This window comes from Nelumbo lutea, chromosome 7 (assembly GCF_056320005.1).
Source record: "Nelumbo lutea isolate HS-2025 chromosome 7, American lotus-T2T, whole genome shotgun sequence".
Lineage (NCBI taxonomy): Eukaryota > Viridiplantae > Streptophyta > Magnoliopsida > Proteales > Nelumbonaceae > Nelumbo > Nelumbo lutea.
Window position 1 is genome coordinate 30,095,333 of NC_142690.1, and position 20,200 is coordinate 30,115,532.

A 20,200-nucleotide genomic window follows, 5' to 3' on the forward strand; every position below is an offset into this window, starting at 1 on the left:
GGTAAATTTCTTAAATCACCCCATTGTTTGCGAAATTTACTAACTGTACTCTTACTGTTTAGATATTGTCTTAAAGTATCCTTATTGTTTTTAACAATTGACATCACTAGTAAGTGCTAACGGAAAAGAATGAAATGTTGATTTTGCCCTCCACTATTTTTTCAAATTTCAAAATAAGACAATCGATGAATAGTTCCGATGATATTTTTACCATCAGAACACTATGTTCAACTCTCAAACTAAACCAAACTGGATTTGAAGCAAAACTCAAGTCGACAAGAACTAGTGTAGCCGATTTGAGTAGTTGGTAGAAATCTTTGAGAATTTGGTTCTCAGAGTAACCCAATGATCTAAAATCTTGGGCTGAAAGTGTGATGGAGATTGAACCCTTGATGGTAGCAAGATTGATGCATACCAAATTTATTAATTTGATTATTTGGTATGTAATTAATTATTTTCCTTTCTAAAACGAATGATTATGTTTTTCTGATGTAAGTAATATAAATAAGGGTTTTTCTATTTTTTAACATTGGAAAAAATCACTGGAGTGTGCAGAGGAGATAGAGATTGTAGCTGGAGATTGATCTGTAGATTGCAGTTTCGCAGAGATGCAATTTTGGTCCATATTGGATTCAGACCATCACACTATCAACCCTAGCCATTTATTTCTGATTATATGCTATTTATTTACTGTTAGACACATCTTTATGTTATTCAAACCTATCTTTTAGTTTGCCTTTTAAGGCTCAGTTTGGAAGGAATACAAATGCAAATATGTACAGTATAAATATATACAAAATAATATAAAATTATAAGATTTTGCACTCTACAAATTTGTATTTGTACTCCTAAACTGAGCATTAGTAAAACCCCTATATATAATCAACCTTCCATCAAGAACTATATTTCTGTTTGGGATGATTGAATGGCCTCTAAAAACAAGTTGGAAATGTGTGTCCAGGTTTTAATTTAGTCGAAAAATACCCCTAACAGTTCTCATATCACACACACCTTCCTCCAAACCAAAGTTATAATTTGAGGGGAGGGTTTTGTTTCCTAAAAGGTTGATATGAGAATTAATTACCAAGGTATTGTTGAAATTAAAAACCATGGGCCCATGCACTTTCATATTTTTTACTTATTTTAAGAGGTCGCATAATCATTCCCAAACAGAAATATAAATGGTTTCTAATTAAAGGTTGATCAAATAAAAGGGTTGTGGACTATAGGAATTATTTAGCAAAAGGAAAGCTAAAAGGGGTGTGTCAGTAAATACCTAATGACAATACATGAATCTCACAAACCATAATTCAAACTTGATCGTTACGGATAGACAATTATAAATTCTGTCCAATTAATTGTCCTTTAATATCAATATTTCTTTCTGCATTGATTAATGTATATTATAGTCATTTTGTCTGATTAATCGAAATTGATGGAGCGCAATCTGGACTGTCTTAGTTGTCAATGATTTCGCCTCTGATTGGAGCAACGGGGAGCCTGAAACGGAGAAGATGAGAGAACTCCGGGGGGAAGCCGGTGAGATAACTCCGAAGCTCAAGCTAGTATTCTCTCAAAGGCAAAGTAAAGACCAGATGACGCAAAGTTCACATACCTTGTTGTTGGGGGTAGGGGGCCTTTTATAACCACTTCGCGTACTCACTCCGAAGCCCCTGCCAGGTTGGGTATGATTACCTTTGTCTCTGTCAGTTCGGGTGTCGTCATTTCTGTTGGGACAGAACTGCCACTGCTCCTTTTCGGAGCCGTTTCTATAACTGGAGATGGCGGTTTCAGGTGGCGGTGGTAGGTGGTCGTTTGGAGTGCGGCCGTCAAGCGTCAGATCCCAAGTCATTCACGTGCGCCGCCCCTGGGTACGAACTTCCTCGGTGTTAGGCACGATACAGTTTGCTCAGTCTGGCATCCTGGAGGCGATGTGTTGGGGTGGTGAGCGAGTTGAAGTCTTGAGTTCGGAGGTTTGTCCTGTATTGCTATAGTGCAGACTAGTTCGACAAGGTGTGTCCCGAACTGCTATAAGGCATGCCGGTTTGGTGAGGCGTGTCTCGAACTACAGGCGGGCCAGTTTGGCGAGGTGTGTCCCAAACTGCTACATGGTAGGCCAGTTCGGGCTACTGTCAGTGGCTTGGGGCCGAAGGGGGAGTTCGGACTGCTGGTAGGGGAGTTCGATCCGCTGGTTTCTCCCCTTGGTGCTCGCGCCTTAGGCGTGCTTTTGTGACGAGCCGTTGCCTTTGCCACGTGTTATGTAACTATGAGGTCGGTGTTAGACAGTTTTGTATGCCCTTAGCTTCAATCAAGATGATGTACTTTATGAGTTTATTGTAATTGAATAAAAGTACATATTTTATTCATGTTCCCTTGGTATGTTTTTGTGTAATACCCTTAAACTGGACACTTAAAGAGACTCGTGTTAGTTTAGAATGTTCACAGCCAGTGGGTTGGTCTGGGGAGACCTATCTTGACAATGCTGACACTATGGCACCACCAAATCGGTTGGGGTGGCTTGTCTCAGCTACCGGGGTGAGACCCTAGGCACATACAGTTAGGATTAATTGAATCTTTGAACTGGACCAGATTTCTAGTATTGCCCTGGACCTTGGAGATTGATGGGCAAAACTAAAAAATTACACCCGACCCCTAGACTCGATTATGATACTGCACTAGGTGTCAGATTGGGCTGTCTTTGATGTACCAATCAGTGAGATCCTTTGCGGGGGTCAAAACCTAGGTATGTTGGGACAGTCTGAGAATTCATCTGAGTGGGTGATCATAGTGAAAGGATCAGCCCTTTGTCGGACAAAGGTAATGATCGGGGATGCACTCTCACTGATGGAAACCAAGACTGCCAGCAACCGATTTCAATCGTTGAGATTTGTTTTGCAAAATATATTTTATATGAGATATAAAAATATATATATTATGGTTTCGAAATGATTTGCAAAAGGTTTTAATTCCTAGGATCCATACAAGAGAGAGTGCAACACTATTCCTTGCAGCCGAGGGAGAGGTCCTCTCTTGTCGAGCAGTGTATGATCATTATGGGCTGAGAGGTTAAGTGTAAGACCATTGAGGATAATACCTGATGGGCTAATCTTGCATCTGCCCACAGTCCCTATGTGTTACAAGGTGGCTTGGCCCAAGGACCACTTAAGGTAAGTGTTGGGCCCATAGAGCCCATCTGATGGGTTTCAAGGGGTGCATTGTCTATAACAGTGTATTCGACTAGGCCTTGTAACAAAGGCTGGGCTGAACCCATGTGGCTGATGTGTAGATCAATGCTTGGGTCCCATGCCATACAAGGAAGCCCAACTGGGCAGTAGTTTGGAATGCTAAATGAATACATAACTTTAAATGGGCCTTAAGCCCATTTCGAACTAGGCTAATTTGATTAGTCACTTAAGGGGCGAATTCTAAGATGGATCAGCTGATAGGATTGGGCCCACACCCTATCCACTTAGAGAGTTCATTTAGATCTTGGAAACTTCCTAATTAGATTAGGAGATGGCTGATCTAATCTGCAGAAAAGATAAGGGTTATCCCTTATCTTATAGGGACTTCTAATCCAGATATAATTTGGGTTAGCAACTCCTAATGGGATTAGGAGCTGATCCCTTTAAGTCTATAAAAGGAAGAGGGGGAGGCAGCCTTTAGACACAATCACAAGCAAGCAATAGATAGTCATGTCTTCAGAGCTGAAATCACAGAAGAGAGAAATCTGCACCCTGCAACTACTCTCTTGCCGCCTCCTTCCTGCAGCTGCCGCCTACAGCAGTTCAATCACCAGTTCTTGGAAGAAATCAAGATTGGATCTTGATTCCACTCTTTTGGAGAAAAGATTGGTGGGAGTTGTATTCACAAGCCGTCCAGGTGATTCTTGAGAATGATCAAGTTCTTTTGGAAGAACACTGCTAATTCTGCTCCACCCTACACTGCGTCATCTTCATTGGGAGCAGATTTTGGATCCTTTTTTGGGCATGAACACCTCCATTGGGAGATACTACTTCTCTGTATCAGGTATTATCTCTCCCTACTCCTTTTGGTTCAGATCTAGTTCAGTTTATGGTTCAAGAATGATCATTGAAAATATGATTTTTTAAATAGGGAATTCGATTCCCAGTTGAACGGAGAGAGAAATTTTTGAAATTCGCCCCCTTATTCCGCAATCTTTGGGAGTCCATATGATGGATTTCCTATCTCTTCAGTCGGGCCAAATCTTCCTTCATCAATTGCCCCCCACTCCCCACGCCAAGGGTCATGCCCTGGCGCGGGGATTTTGCGTGGTGGTAGGTGGATTTGTCCCGTTCTTCGAATTTTGGTAGCGCGAGGTGCTTTGTCAGGGTTCTTTGGTTTTTTGGAGTATCCAAAAAGGTGGGAGATGTGGCAGCCTGCTTACAAATGTTGACAGACGTGGCAGCGCGCATTTATTTTAAATTTCAAAATATCGCGCCACTAGGAACTTGACAGTGGGTCTTTTGATTTTGAAAAAAGCGTGCCACTGCCGCTTTGAAGAGACGTGCGCTGGCAGTTGTCAGTTGCAGAAAGACGTGTGCGGCACGTTGTCAGTTTCAGAAAGATGTTTGTCGACGCATCATCGGTTTCAAAAAGACGTGCGCTGACGTTTCGTCCGTTTTAGAGAGACGTGTGCCAATCACGTCTCAGTCTCAGGGGACGTGTGGTCAGCCCGAATGCGGGGCGTCGGATTGACTTTGATTTGCACTGTTGGTTCTTGGTTACTGTAGCTATAAACAGTAGGGGACCCCAATTGATTTGCCACTTCTGCGGTTTGCTTCTTGAGCTCGCATCCAAATTTTCAGCTCGTGCCCAGGCCTTTCAGTTTGCGTCTAGGCTTGTTATTTCGCCTCCAAGGTCTTCTTGCTTGTTTCAGTTTTCGGAGCCTTCGAAACATTTTTTCGGGTGAGTACTTTCTTGAATCCACCTTTTCTCCTCGATGTCTAGCTCGGATAGCTCAGACGATTCTTCAAGTAGGTCTGATGTAGGTTCTACGAACCGAGTCTCATCCCCCGATGGCCTTAGTGATCCTGAGGTAGAACTTGAGGACGACTTTGAACCCGTAGGCCGAGCCGCTTCGGGCAATTTGGCGTCTACCTCTCATCGAGGTCGGATGCTAGATAGGTTTGGTCCTTCGACCATGACACCCGAGGAGCTCCAATCTCTTATTATTTCTTACAATTTGCCCGACGGGTACGCCTATTTTATTCCTTCGGGTAGCTTTCCTTGGGAACACGGTCTTGATGAGATTGTGATATTTCGGGAGCAGCTAGCTGCGGGGCTGCGATTGCCTTTCCACCCCTTCTCATCAAGGTCATAAACCACTTCGGCGTTACCATTGGCCAGCTTCATCCGAACTCTATTCGGAACTTGGTGGGGACAACCTCCCTTTTTTGTGAACAGTGCTTCCCTTTAGACTTGGAGATATTCTCCTCTATTTTAATGATCAAGAAACAAGCGGGTTCTCTTCCCGGGGGAAGATGGGCGTATTACCTGTCTCCTCGCCCGGGTTTTAAGTTTCTGCACGAACTTCCCAACAAGGTCCCAGCGTGGAAGCGGGATTACTTCGGGGTGCGAAGTGCACAAGGGTGGCCTTTTCAGACCGGGTGGGGGGAGGCCGCTCCTGATTCTGGTGTCACTCTCAATATAGAGACGGTGAAGGGCCTCCGACAATGGGCACGATAAGGGTTAAAGTGCCATCAATACCTAACGGAGGCCAAGCTTATTGCGGCCGGCCTGAGTTTAGGTAGGTTTCTTGTTCGCTTTGTTTCTTTGTTTCTTCTGATGTCGAACTCTTTTCTGTTGGTGTGATGGACTCAGAGAGGACTCGTGGGGGGCGCCTGTTCCAAGCCATGAAGAGGAGGAAGCGGGTCGCCAAGCGAACTCATACCGAACTGCCCCAGGAGGAGCCACAAGTTCCAGACCATACGTCGGAGGATCTGCCTAGGGAGCCCAAGGTGGCTCCTTCAATGCAGGGAGCGGCAGGGGCCCCTACGCCGAACAACTCACACGGGTGCTTCCGCCTATTCTAGTGCTCCTACTTACTCTGGGTCCGCTCATACGCGGGCTGGGCCCTCGGGCTGGGGAGCTTAAGGGGAGTTCAGGAGCATGTTGTCGCCGAACTACGCTCTTCGAAAGAGTAGGGAGGCTACTTTCCCCGAGGAGATCGCGGCGTGGACCATCTTCCCTTTAATCAAGTCGCCTGTCGTGCCGTAACTCATGCTATGGTGGTAAGTCAAATTTTGTCTGCCTTCTTCGCTTCTTATCCTTCTTGCTGTTGATTTGTTTCTTTTGGTAGGTGAATTCTTCTATTCACGCCTTAGCGGCACAAGTGGAGAGGAGCTCGTGACAGGCGCGAGCTGCTGAGGCGGCTGCTCATGCTGTCGAAGAGGCTGCTCGCATTGCTATGGCCAGGTAGGCAATGTCTCAGCGGGATGCCGAGGCCATGGGGGTGGTCGTGAAGCATATTGCGGACCTGAGGTTGGATCTATAGCATCATGTCGAATATCTTCAGGAGGACATCAGGGACAAAATGCAGATCTTTTCCCAAGGTATCGAAGATGCCAAGAAGAAGGCCGTTGAGGACTACATCGCCTCGCCGCGTTTTGACGACCTGATGGTGGATTCTTACAGAAGAGGATTCAAACTGAGCCGGTGGATGATTTGGAACACGTACCCTGACCTCGATATTAGTGCCATATCCACTTTGCGTATAACTCAGGAGATGACCAACACTACTGATGATGAGCCAGATTTCGAGGGCGAGGTAGGGCCTTCGGGTGTCGTTGAAGTGCCTTCTGATGAGGAAGAAGTAGCTCTGGGCTTGTAAATTTTTATTTTTTTTGTACTCTTCCTTTTCTCGCAATGAAATAGACAATCTTTTTTGTAAAGTGTTGTTCTTTTTTCCGAAATGATAATTTGCCGAACTGATAATATGCCTGATATGTTTCTTGCCCGGGTTATTGCACTCGCGCAACCTGTTTCGGTGTTTAGTACTTAGTCTCTGCTTCGTTTTAGTCTTTTGACTGATATTTTGCCGAACTGATAATATGCCCGACTTTTCTTTACTTGCCTATGCCGAGGTTCCTCTTGTTAGCTCGGCATCCTGGCCCTTAGACTCTCGTAGAGATTTCATCCACTTCGCTTGGCGGTCTATAGGTATAATTCATTAGCATACTCCTCACTTCTTCTTTCAGCCCTTCAGCTTGTTTATTGCAGGCATCAAGTGTCTGTATAGACGAGTTTATATGTCAAAACCAAATAAAACCACACATCTATGCATTGTGGCTGTGTTGTACATGTTTGAGAAAGCAGGGGTGGAGCTAGGGCATTTTCTTAGGGGGTCCATGGCTCCCCTCTACTACCCCTGGCTCCGCCTGCCTGCGTGTGTGAGAGAGAGAAACATGTGATCGCAGGTATATGTAGCGAAGCAATCACTCTAAATGGTAGGATGTGTGTGTGTGAGAGAGAGAGAACCATGTTATTGCAAGTATATGTAGCGAAGTAGTCACCCCAAATGCTAGGATGTGTGTGTATGAGAGAGAGAGAGAGAGAGAGAGAGAGAGAGAGAGAGAGAGAGAGAGAGAGAGAGAGAGAGAACCATGTTATCGAAAGTATATGTAGCGAAGTGATCACCCCAAATGCTAGGATGAAAATTTGCAGAGCGACGAACTACCTTTGGTTTTTCAATTTCAGGAAGACACAAAGTGGGAGGACATGAAGAAGCTTGTTTAAGCATGTTGACCCGCAAAGGATGTGCTTTGGATGAATGATGAATGATAGGGATGGCAATTTACCCATATAACCGGGGCCCCCACCCCGAACGGAGCAGGTTTTCATCGACCCTAAACAAGGACAAGGAAAATAAATTTTCCCTGAATCGGGTATGGGGCGGGGACGGGTTTTGTATATAATTTTCCAAACCTGCCCTAAACCCGAAGGTAAATTAGTAAAATATATCTAGGTTCAATATTGATGTTTAAAACATCTCTAAGTTTTCCCTAAATTTTTAAAATCCTAGGATCCCATAATTTTATTTTTGAATTACCCCTAAAGTATTATAATTCAATTCTAAAATCCCCCCAAATTCCTATATCTTATGTATAAATTGTACATAAAATAAATAATTTTTATGTAATTACCTTGAAATGGGAAATTTTTGAGGATTCCCAGTCCCTGATGGGGAATGGATGCCCCGCCTTGAATCCGCCCCACCTCTGGGGATGGGGCGGGTACGGGGCAAGGTATCGTGACTTCAGGGCGACGACAGGAAGGGGGTGCCCCACCCCAAACCCGCCCCGTTTCCATTCCTTCGTAATGAATGATGATAACAACTTAAAGGTTATGATGATATATTTATAGGCCACTATTGGTGTAACAAGATTAATTTGACAATAAGAGGAAATTCAAAAAAAAAAAAAAACAACTTCTTATCTGAAAAGACTTTAACCAATCAAAACCCCTTGTAAATTTTGATAAATACCACTTGATTGTTTATCATTTTTATCATACCGATTCATTAGTAATATGTTTCTCAAGTATCATGTCTTTTGGGTATCATAGTCAAACCTCTATTGAAGAAGATAAAATAATTCACATTAGCAAGCATCCCTTAACATATGTAAATAAATACATCAGCGATCTAATAATAGTATGGATGCATGGTTAATGTTTAAATAACTAAGGGCCTGTTTGGTTTGCAGCTGGAATTGGAACAAAAATCCTTTGGAATCAAAATCAGAGTGATCTATTAACTATGGTTTAGACAGGAATGGAAATGGGAATTAATCAGTGAGATTTCATTCCCAAAGGGAGGGGCAAGGAATGGCCATTCCCTTAAATGGGGGAATGCCATTCCAACGTGAATAAGAATGAGATTCCGATTCTGCCCAATCAAATAGCTGGAATTGGAATAGCCCATTCTGATTTCGATTCTAAACTCCTATTCCCACGAACCAAATAGAAACTAAATTCAAAGTGGGAGATTTTGACATCCCCAGATGAAAAAGACCTCATTTTCATGAAACTTGTGACGTTTTGAAATTATTTCCTGTAGGTGTGTCCGCGCATGAATCACACATTTGTGTGGACAACACTTAAAAGCAATATGATATGTTTTTGTTGGCCGGATGTTTAACGTCATCGTTTAACATGCCAAACACATGATGGATGATGTGGTCAATTTAATTTATTAATAATATCTCTGCATTAATACAACAAAAATCTGGAGAACTCAAGCCTAACACATGCATCGTTTAACATGCCTAACACATGCATGATGTGTTCAATTTTATTTTCCATACTAAGTGGGAGTTCTCTGGACTGTATTATATAACTATAAATTTCACTAGCTTTTTTTTTGGGAGAATGAGGGTTGATCTCACGGTGTACAGTTAGGGTGGGTGTCAGCTCGAAATTGATGCCAATTTATAGGCGGGAATTTTTGACATTTTAAATGTTTATAGATCTACAGTGGAAATAAGAAATTTATATTGGATTTATTCGTACATTTTTATTCTTTTTTTTAATACTAATCACTACATGATACTTCTTTACTCTTTTAAGTAAACAGTACAATATTAAACCAACTGCTATTTTGATAATGGTAGGATTTAAAACCACTACGGCTGGTATTTTCATAAAGCAATTATTTATGATGGAAACTATTTTAGGGTCAAATATCAAATCTCTGCCTTCCATTTCAAGATTCCTATTTTCATAAAGCAATTAAAATACCTTTAGTACTCCCCCCCCCTCCCCTGTCGCGCCTTAAGTTGTGTTTGGTTTGAAGGAAAATGTAGATTCCCTTTCCTATCTCTTGCTTTTCCTTCCTTTTTCCTTCAAACCAAACACAACCTTAATTCCTCTTTTCTCCTACCAATCCATGGTACCAAAGGGTATTAAAAGGTGAGGAGATAGGAATGATGCCACATGACAAAGAAGGACCAAAGGATGAAAACAAAAAACATGTACCATGTAATACAAATTAAGTATTCTAACTTTTATGACCTTTCTGTTTATACATAGTATAGATATTAGTAACTCGTCTACATTGTCAAATTATCAAACCAAAATTATTGAAAAAAATGACTACTAATTAAAACAAACTTTGAATAACTTATTTTTAGTATTAATACTTGGAACGTTAGTTAGGCAATTAAATGCAAAAGTTCATATAACCCATTTACATTTGAAGGAAGTATGTTGACTAAAAGTCTACTATTTTTGCAACTAGTGCATCTTTAATTATGTGGACAAAATTGTAATTTGAACTACTACTTTTCATCTCATTCAATTTCTTCTCAATAAGTCTTATCTTTGAAGTATTAATTCCCATTATCTTTCATATAATCTTATTCGATCTATATTAAAATATTCATACTTTTGAATTTAGTTATTCTCTAATTGTGAGGGCTAAAAATATAAATTGAAATATTATTCTTCACTTCATTCAAATCCTTCACATTCAAAGTTTTATATTTATGGAATTAACTCCCATCCTCTAGTTAATACATTACTTGAGTTTTGATATATAAAAACATCGGAAAATGCATGTGTATTATATGGATTCCACATAACCCAATTTAAAGACAGCTAAAAAGAAGTGAAGATTGATCCATTTTAATTCCCATCTTCTCTCTCTCTCTCTCTCTCTCTCTCTCTCTCTCTCATCGTAATCTCAATTACATGCTCGCCCCATTATAACTCCTTTCATCATTAAACTCACCCATCACAACTTTAACCCCAAGGTTCAAAATACTAATACAATTTAATTATTCGATAATGTATGCTCTTATCACTAATCAGATTAATAAATATTGTTAGGATGTGAATTTATGATTTTCAACAAGTTAACCATAAAGCAATGTTTTAAAAACCGACTACTTTGGCCATTGATATTTGGGTCAGCGGTTCAATTGTCCGGTTTGAATGGATGGCCCATTTCAGTTAAAAAATGTAAAAAATAAAAAAATAAGTAAAATAAAAAACAGCTAAAACCATAGTTTGGGTCAAATGGGTCAATGGTTCAACTGCACAGATCAGCGGTTTCCCTACCAGGTCAACAGTTTTTGCCCAAGGACCGAGTTAAGGGTGAAACAGAACCGGTTGCATAGATGAATTCCAGCCGAACAGTCCAACCATCCCGGTCAACGACGGTTCAAAAACACTGCCATAAAGAACATTGTTCTCTAGGTAACCCTTCTTGGGCCATGTTTGGTTGATAGAAAAGCGAAATAAAAAGTTGAGGGATAAGTGACATAACTCAGGATGGAAAGAATCAAAGATGTGAAAGTATGCATTAGTGTATCACTTCTTTTGCATAATACACTCAATAAGATCTTCCTTCCTTCTTCATCTATTCTTCAATTTCATTATAAACATCTAAGAGTGCAAGATATATTACTTTAGGGGGCGTTTATTTTTTTGGATTTTGTGAGGGGGGAAAGTTGGTCAATGGGATTTTGGTTTCCATTGACCAAGAACCCCATGTTCTTTTTTCAGCTTTATGTGGGGACCAGGGAAAGTTTATTTTCCTGGGTATCATCACTTATCCAGGCAAGTGATGCCCATCTCCTAAGGTGGGTAAATAACTTTCCCACATAACGGGAAAGTTGTCAGTACTTGAATGGAACAAAAATGCCCCTTTTAATAATGGATTTCTATGACTAAAATATACATTACCTTATTTACCTGGAAAATAAACGAACATGGGTAACCCATGTAAGTGTACTTACCTAGATAATTGCATTTTCTCAGATAAGCAACTTATAAAAAAGCAGTTCGATTTCACCGACATCCCACGTGAATAGATGAACTAAAATAAAATGATCAAGAGAGATGAAGTAATAGAACTCTAACCAATGACTTAAGTTGATAGAAATTGAGCAATAATGACATGTTTAAAAAGCCATTGGATATGCATCAAATCTTTCGATTGCATCTGTAAAGTGATGGAGTTCTTCAAGTGTACCATATATGTCATAAGTATCATCGAGAGTTGATGTCATGGCTATTACTTTGGTTAGGATCATTCCAGTAATGAAACAATTGCTCGATTGGGTGGGCTGAAGTGAAGTGGATTCTAATTTTATTTTATGAGATGGGCCCTACACGGAAAGCTTATAATTTATTGAACACCTACTCAAATTTTTATGGAATCAATCAGCAAAGATGTGATGTGATCTTTCAACACTGTCTCAGCATTGGTGTATCCATCTCCATGCTTGTAGATAACATCCATCATGCGTGCTAGGTTTACAACTCTTGTGAGCAGTGGCTTTGGTATGGCAGTTGTTCTGAGGCACTCTTCGTTTATATCTTTCCATGCATTTGTGATACTCCTACTGAACTCTTCAACTACCTCTTGCTTTGACACACCATATTGCTTCATATAACATTCAACACTGGAACAAACATCTCCTCTCTCTTGTTCATACTTCACATACAAAAATTACAATTGCAATTAATTAGAATACATACATGCATACATACATTCATTCATAGAAAATCTTCATTCACTATTTAAGATGTAGATTTTCAATGTAAAATAATGAATGAATGCTTATTGTCTAAGATACATACCTCATGAGTCATGATATCATCCATGAGACGACTAATTATACTTGAATTTTTTACGAGATTAGGTAGGTTTGACACCCAATCAAAGGCCTCCTTTGTTGCGATTTCTCCCATGCCCACAAAGGATGTAACTGCCAGCAAAGGGTAACCAGTGCTGATCAAGGCCACATCCATATACTCCTCGACTATAGGAATGTGCCCTTGAAAGAACCATTTGGCTTCAACCAAGTAAGCTCTAGCCTGTTTTTTCATCTGAAGTTCGATTAAAATAATAGAGACTGTTAGGATGTGAGTTTATGATTTTCAACGAGTTAAGCATAAAGCAATGTTTTAAAAATCGATCTGGAGGTAGAACCACTTTGGCCACCGGTTTTTGGGCCAGCGGTTCAATCATTCAGTTTGAATGGATGGCCTGTTTCAATTAAAAAATAAAAAATGATAAAAAACCGTTGTCTAGATCAATAGTTCGATCTCGCAGGTCAATGAATCACTGACCAAGTTAATAATTTTTGGCCAAGGATCGGGTTAATGGTAAAACGAAATCAGTTGTCTGGATGGTTCTCGGGATGAATGATCTGGCCATCAGGGTCATTGAAGGTTAGAAAAAAGTGCCATAAAGGACAAAAAAAAAAAAGTTGAGGAATAAGTAACACAACTCGAGATGAAAAGAATCAGAGAAGTGGAAGTATGTATTAATGTACCGCTTCTTTTGCATAATATACACAATAAGATCTTCCTTCTCTGTTCACCTGTTCCTCAATTTCATTATAAACATCTAAGAGTGCAAGATATATTACTTTCATGTATTCCGGTAGCTGATCAGTTTCACCGACATCCCACCTGAATAGATGAACTAAAATAAAATGATCAAGAGGGAGATGAAGTAGTAGAACTCTAACTAACGACTTAAGTTGATAGAAATTGAGCAATAATGATATGTTTAAAAAGCCATGAGATATGCATCAAACCTTTCGATTGCATCCGTAAAAAGCTGGAGTTCTTCGAGTGTGCCATATATGTCATAAGTATCATCGAGCACTGATGCCATGGCTATTACTTTGGTTAGGATCATTCTTCCAAGAGAGTACTGAGGTTCTGGATACACTCCCATTATCCAAAAGTAGCATTCTACCACTCTGTTTCTAGCATAAGGTATCTTTGATGCAAAATCTAAATCTTTCCACCACCTTTGACAAAGATATTTAAACAAGCCTGGATTAGTTGATACATACCTTGAAGGACTCTTTTGTTGGGCTATCAATGGGTTAGGGCCGACCCAACAGATCTGATGGATTGGTTCTCCTGGTCCTGATATATATATGTATATATACCAGCTCCTCTCAACCTTGAACCGATTCAGACCTGACTCAATTGGGTCTATCGGGTCAGACCCAATTGTCTCGAGAACCGATCAATTCAATTCTGGGTCTAAAACTTACAGACCCTGTCGGGTCCTGTTCAGTTCCAAATCCTTAGTATTTCTTGTGAGCAAGATTAATTCCTATTCTACCTGAACCCGATCCGCTGACAGCCCTAATTATTATTATTATTATTATTATTTTGTAGGGACGGGGGGAAGTAAAAGAAACTTACTTAGATATTTGGCTTAGCTCCTTGAGATGTAAAGGCTGCAATCGGTTGAAATCTAGCTTTGCAAACTGTAGCAAAACTGGGTTATGTGTTTCATCTTGTTGGTAGAAAGATATATAATGGCGTGCCTCTAACTTGAGCATACTCCTGTGGAAGGGCTGCTCTAGGGCATGCATCACTTGTTTTACAAGATGGGAGCTTGTATTGGTGACCACAGACGACTCAAGTTGAGCAGTGGTAAAAGCAAGGGCTTCATCTAGAACTTCTTCTCCGCGTATCCCAAGATGTGCAGCTTCATACAAACCTAGAATGCCCTTTAGGTCTCTAGTTAAGCCATCTCGGAACTTTCCATGATCATCTTTGAATTTGTTGAAGATATCTGCTTGACCACCCGATTGAGGAAATGAATGAACGATGAAAGCACAAAGGCATCATTATTTGTTGAGGGTTGGGGATCAACCATTTATATTTCTGTTTGGGAATGGTTGTACGCCCTCTTAAAGCAAGTTGGAAAAGAGAGTCCAGGTTTTAATTAATTCCAAAAATACTCCAAACAGTTCTCATATCACACACACACTCCTCCAAACCAAAGTAATAATTTGAGGGTAGGGTTTTGTATCCTAAAAGGTTGATATGAGAATTAATTTTAAGAGGTCACATAACTTTTCTCAAACAGAAATATAAATGGTTCCTGATTAAAGGTTGATCAAATAAAGGGGTTGTAGGGTATATGCATTATTTTAGTAAAAGGGGTCAGTATTTCCTTCAGCATTGGACAATGTATACCATGATTTAATTTCGCTAATGAATATGCATAATAAACATAGAAATGAAAAAGAAACTTGTGAAGAGAAGTGAGGGATGACTACCACATGGTATATTATAGCCATTTTGTCTGAGTAATCGAAACCAAAGAGCAACGGTATGCAGATCATCATCCACACCATTGAAATATCCAACATGGGTGACAAGCATATGTTCTAGGATCTCATCGATCTCTCTTTCAAAGTGATATGCCAATCCAAGGCGTTGGATTGTGTCAATCAAACTCAGTATTTCTGATGGACCATTGGTAGAATTCATTAGCATACACCTCACTTCTTCTTTCAGCCCTTCAGCTTGTTTATTGCAGGCATCAATTGTCTGTATAGACAAATTTATATGTCAAAACCAAATAAAACACACATCTGTGCGTTGTGGCTGTGTGGTACATGTTTGAGAGAGCAGGGGTGGAGCTAGGGCTTTTTCTTAGGGGGGCCATGGCTCCCCTCTACTACCCCTGGCTCCGCCCGCCCACGTGGGTGTGTGAGAGAGAGAGAAACATGTGATCGCAGGTATATGTAGCGGAGAAATCACCCTAAATGGTAGGATGTGTGTGTGTGAGAGAGAGAGAACCATGTTATTGGAGGTATATATAGCGAAGCGTCACCCCAAATGCTAGGATGTGTGTATGTATGAGAGAGAGAGAGAACCATGTTATTGCAGGTATATGTAGCGAAGCGACCTGAAATGCTAGGATGTGTGTGTTTGAGAGAGAGAGAACCATGTTATTGCAGGTATATGTAGCAAAACGGTCACCCCAAATGTTAGGATGTGTGTCTGTGTGTGAGTGTGAGAGAGAGAGAGAACCATGTTATCGCAAGTATATGTAGCGAAGCGATCACCCCAAATGCTAGGACGAAAATTTGCTGAGCGACGAACAACCTTTGGTTTTTCAATTTCGGGAAGACGCAAAATGGGGGGACATGAAAAGGCTTGGTGATGCATGTTGCTCCTCAAGGGACGAGGTTTGGATGAATGGCGAATGATGATAAGAACTTAAAGGTTATGAGTAGATATTTATAGGCCACTATTGGTGATAACAAGATTAACAAGATTAATTTGGCAACAGCATAATACCATACCTGTTACTGTTACTGATGTGAATGTATGTTTTGGAAAAATCCAATGCTGCCAAAACATATGGTTATAGAGGGTACAGACCTGGACCCAGCAGAAGATGATCCACATGTAAGGCAGTTGGGACTTTGTATTGGGATCAAATCCTGACTTACCAGTGAAGACTTTAACCAATCAAAACCCCTTGTAAATTTTGATAAATATCATCCGATTGTTAATCACTTTTATGATAGGGGTTCATTAGTTGCAGTTGGAATTGGAACAAAAATCCTTTGGAATCAAAATCCGAGTGGTTTATTCCCATATAGTCTGTTTGGTTCAGACATAAATGAAAATGGGAATTAATCAGTGGGATTTCATTCTTAAGGGAGGAGCAGAAAATAACCATTCCCTCAAATGGGAGAATGTAATTTCAAAAGAAAAAGGAATGAAAATGAAATTATGATTCTATCCAATCAAATAGTTAGAATCTAAATAGTCCATTCAAATTTCAATTTCAGACTCTATTCCCACAAACGAAACAGAACCTAAATTCACATGTGATGAGAATGGAAGGATAAGATGGTGGGAGAACTTTGACAAATCAGAATACCCACTGATGAAAAAGACCTCATTTCCATGAAATTTGTGATGTTTTGGAATTATTTCTAGGTGTGTCAAAGCATGAATCACACATTTGACAGGTTGATTTTAATTTACGGAAATGTGACAGGATTTTAAAGCACTACCGCGGAGACAATATCGCCACATGATAACTTTGGATGGCCATTACTAGGAGAGAGGACTGATGGGACGTGACAAAGAAGGATCAGCGGATGAGAATACAAAATAACGCCACATGATAACTTTGGATGGTGTCATAGTAGCTGCCTGATAGATCCACCTGCTCATTAGTCATTTAGTTTTGGTAGCACATTATTTTGTTTCTAAAGCTGATTAAAAAGATAATCCAAAGTAGAGGCATTAAGGAGTTTGGCCATAGGATAAGTCGATGTATATCTGTTTCAGATGATAGTATCTTTGATCATATGGATAAACTTTGGTCAGGTTTTATTAGATTCATCTAGATTATTTGCATATTAACAGCATAGCAAGTAGCAGAAGAATTAGTGAAATACTAAAATGATTGATACATGATACATATATAGCTCTGTAATGATTACCAGTCAAATATTTCATAAGACTTTTAACTGTTAAGATATGGCAATTTGTCTTTTTGACACAGACAAAAACCTCTAGTGTTAAACTGGTAAATCATCAGCAATCTCCAAAAACAGAAGCATGGCATCGTGTAAGTTTTTCTGAGTGAAATACCTATACTGCATTGACCTCAATGACACAAGACCCATCTATTAGATGGAACACAACCAAAAATGTCAAAGAAATAGGAATTCAGAACTAAAGCTTTTGATGCAGCGTGATCCGGGCATGGTACCTAGCTTCTAGCTGACGGATGGTACCTGAGATGAAGAGGAAGGTGAAGAATTCTCGGGGAACTCACCCAGCGGGAACACTCTGATGCTTAAGTTAGAACTCTGAGAGAATTGAATAGAATAAAAAGAGAGAGCTAAGAGTGCAGATGGTGCAAGTTCAGTACCTTGGCTTCTTAGAGGTCGAGGTCTTTTTATATCGGAGATCTCTCAAATCAGGCGTAACTGCCTCTACCACAACCGTTACTACCAGAACCGAGGTGGCGGATGCAGGCAGTCGTTGCATGGTACAGACCTGTCAGGCATGCCACATCTGGCAGAAGTGGTTGGCACGACGCCGCCCGACAAGAGACGTGGATGCAGCCTCCAGATTCGGCAGGTACTATTGTTAGGCAGATCTTTCCCGCAGATTGCCGAGCTACTTTGCACCGAGCTGCATTGGTCTGAGCTACCTTACACTGGGGTGCTGGGGGTACACCGAGGTGCTTATGCTTGAGGTGAGCCTTAGGCAAGTATGGACAGGAGTGTCAATAGGGCTGACCCGAAGTGTTTTCACTTCAAGATACTTATCCGTAGGTCGGGGTGTTCCCTTAAGAGCTCGGGGCCCATTGGGAGGAGCTCGGGAGCCCCCGCTTGGAGGGAGCTCGGGGCGCTCCCTTAGGGAGAATTTGGGGTAAGCTGGATGTTACTTCTCGGTGAGTTGCCATGTCCGTCGAGTTGTGTTGCCGGGCTCCGGCGAGTTCATCACGCCGAGTTATGGCCAGGCTGCCACGCTAATTTGTCATTTATGCCAGGTTGTACCAACGCGTCCCCGTGCTACAAGGTCAGGCCAAATCACCATCCATCAATTGCCCCCCATTCCCTGTGTTGGGGGTTCTGACCCAGCACGGGGAGTTCGCGGTGTGCCAGGTGGATTTGGCTCGGAGCTCAGGAATTCTTGTCGACACGGGGAGTTCGCGGTGTGCCAACTCGGGTCGCGTACAGTCCACGCGCGGACGTCAAGCGATCTATGGACTCCGCAGACATCAAAAAACACACTAAATCGATTTTGCCTCGAAGGTCGCATAGCCAGTTTTCTTGAGAGCCATCAGATCATCTTGATCTTGACCGTTGATGCCCGCGTACAATGGCTATAAATAGTGGGGGTCCTGGTCATTTTTCCCTTGCCATAAGTTCTCAACATTCGTCTTGAGCTCGTGTCTAAGGCCTCCCTCTCGGGTCAATTCTCCCCAGTTCGGTTGTTTTTCCTTGGTGAGTCACCTTAGCTTTTCTTTCAATTTCCTTATTCCTTCCAGGTCGTTTTCATTTTTCATTTCTTTTTTTTTTACTATGTCTAGTTTCGATAGTCAGTTGGATGAGCTTGAGGTGGGTACCTCGGCTCAAGGTGACCCCACCAAAGTCTAGTCTCACGAGGTGCGGGAGGCCTCGGGTAATCTGGCGTCCACCTCTCACCGAGGTCGGATGTCGGATAGGTTCGGTCCTTCCACTATGACCCTAGAGAGGCTCCGATACCTCATCCGGCAATACAATCTGCCTGGGGAATATGCCTACAGTCTACCTGCAGGTAACTTCCCATGGGAGCACAATCTTGATGAAGTCGTGATCTTCCAGGAGAAACTCATAGCCGGGCACCGTCTTCCTTTCCACCCTCTTATCATAGAGGTTTTGAACCACTTCAACGCCACAATAGACCAGCTTCACCCGAACTCCATTCGTAATGTGATCGGGACCATTTCCCTTTGCTTCGAGTACATCCTCCCTCTGAACTTAGACATTTTTTGCTCAATCCTCTCAATAAAGAAGAGAGCTTCAAGCATTCTCCCCGAGCATAGGTGGGCCTACTACTTGTCCCCTCACACGGGTTTCAAGTTACTGCACAAGCTTCCTAGCAAAGTCCAGGCCTGGAAGCAGGACTACTTTGTAGTCCGGAACACCGCGGGGTGGCCCTTCCCCACTCACTGGAGGGCGGCTATTCAAGACCCCGACGTTATCCTAGACAAGAAGACAAGAGAGACGCTCCAGTCATGGGCTGAGATCGGGTTTAATTACAAGGATTATATCGCCGAGAGCAAGCTCTTACAGGCCGGCTTGAGCTCGGGTAGGTCGTTTGACCTAGAGTTGAAACGTTTTACCTCTGTTGTTTGTACCTTTGAGTTGCTGACGCTGGGCTTTATTGCAGGACCCATGGAAGAAGAGAAGCTCAAGGGAGAGAGGCTCTTCAGCCATATGAAGGGGAGGAAGAAGCGAGCTACCAAGAGAGCTCGCGTCGAGTCCCTATAGGCCCCCACCTCCGAGCCCGAGCTTCCGTAGGCTCCTACTTCTGAGCCTGAGCTCCCAGATGTACCTCCACCCATTGATTTGGAGGAGATCTTACCACCTCGGGAGCCCAAGACATCGGCAGAGCCTGCTCCAAAGGCAGTTGTGGAGCCCGAGGTCACCACCGAGGCTACTGATGCAGCGGTTGAAGCTTCCGCTGAGCCCATTCGTACAGTCGAGATGACAATTTCTAGCTCGAGGAGTCAAGAGGGAGCACAGAGCATCTTGATACCTCAGTGCAGCCTTCGAAAGAGCAAGGGGGCTATCTACGCCGAAGAGGTCTCCGTTTGGGCCGACCTCACTCCTACTCGGCTCAGAGCCCGAGCTCCACCCACACAATGGTGGTAATTTTTTTTTTGGTC

The 20,200-nt window shown here is 41.8% G+C and overlaps 1 protein-coding gene across 8 annotated transcripts; it reads right to left on the reverse strand.

Moving 5' to 3' along the window:
- Positions 1-11,871: 11,871 nt before the first annotated feature.
- LOC148845934 ((-)-germacrene D synthase-like) lies at positions 11,872-16,014 on the reverse strand. 8 transcript variants are annotated; one of them, XM_088956169.1, is made up of 7 exons: positions 15,823-16,014; positions 15,063-15,336; positions 14,197-14,572; positions 13,572-13,790; positions 13,401-13,443; positions 12,607-12,855; positions 11,872-12,460 (listed from the first exon to the last, which is right to left on the reverse strand). In XM_088956169.1, the coding sequence occupies exons 1-7, from the start codon at positions 15,958-15,960 to the stop codon at positions 12,167-12,169; spliced, it is 1,593 nt and encodes a 530-aa protein (XP_088812295.1). In that variant the 5' UTR covers positions 15,961-16,014; the 3' UTR covers positions 11,872-12,166. The 8 variants fall into 8 exon arrangements, with proteins under 8 accessions (XP_088812295.1, XP_088812293.1, XP_088812298.1 ...); XM_088956167.1 differs by having other exon boundaries at positions 13,305-13,443; XM_088956172.1 differs by having other exon boundaries at positions 15,898-16,011.
- Between the last annotated feature and the right edge of the window lie 4,186 nt (positions 16,015-20,200).

Excerpts from the sequence above, each read along its gene's own strand:
- LOC148845934 (XM_088956167.1), bottom strand. The coding sequence starts at position 15,960 with ATGCATCACCAAGCCTTTTCATGTCCCCCCATTTTGCGTCTTCCCGAA. Across the intron at positions 15,337-15,822 it reads CATATACTTGCGATAACATG|ACAATTGATGCCTGCAATAA; the intron begins GTTCTCTCTCTC and ends TTGTCTATACAG. Across the intron at positions 13,791-14,196 it reads GAGCTAAGCCAAATATCTAA|GTGGTGGAAAGATTTAGATT; the intron begins GTAAGTTTCTTT and ends TCTTTGTCAAAG.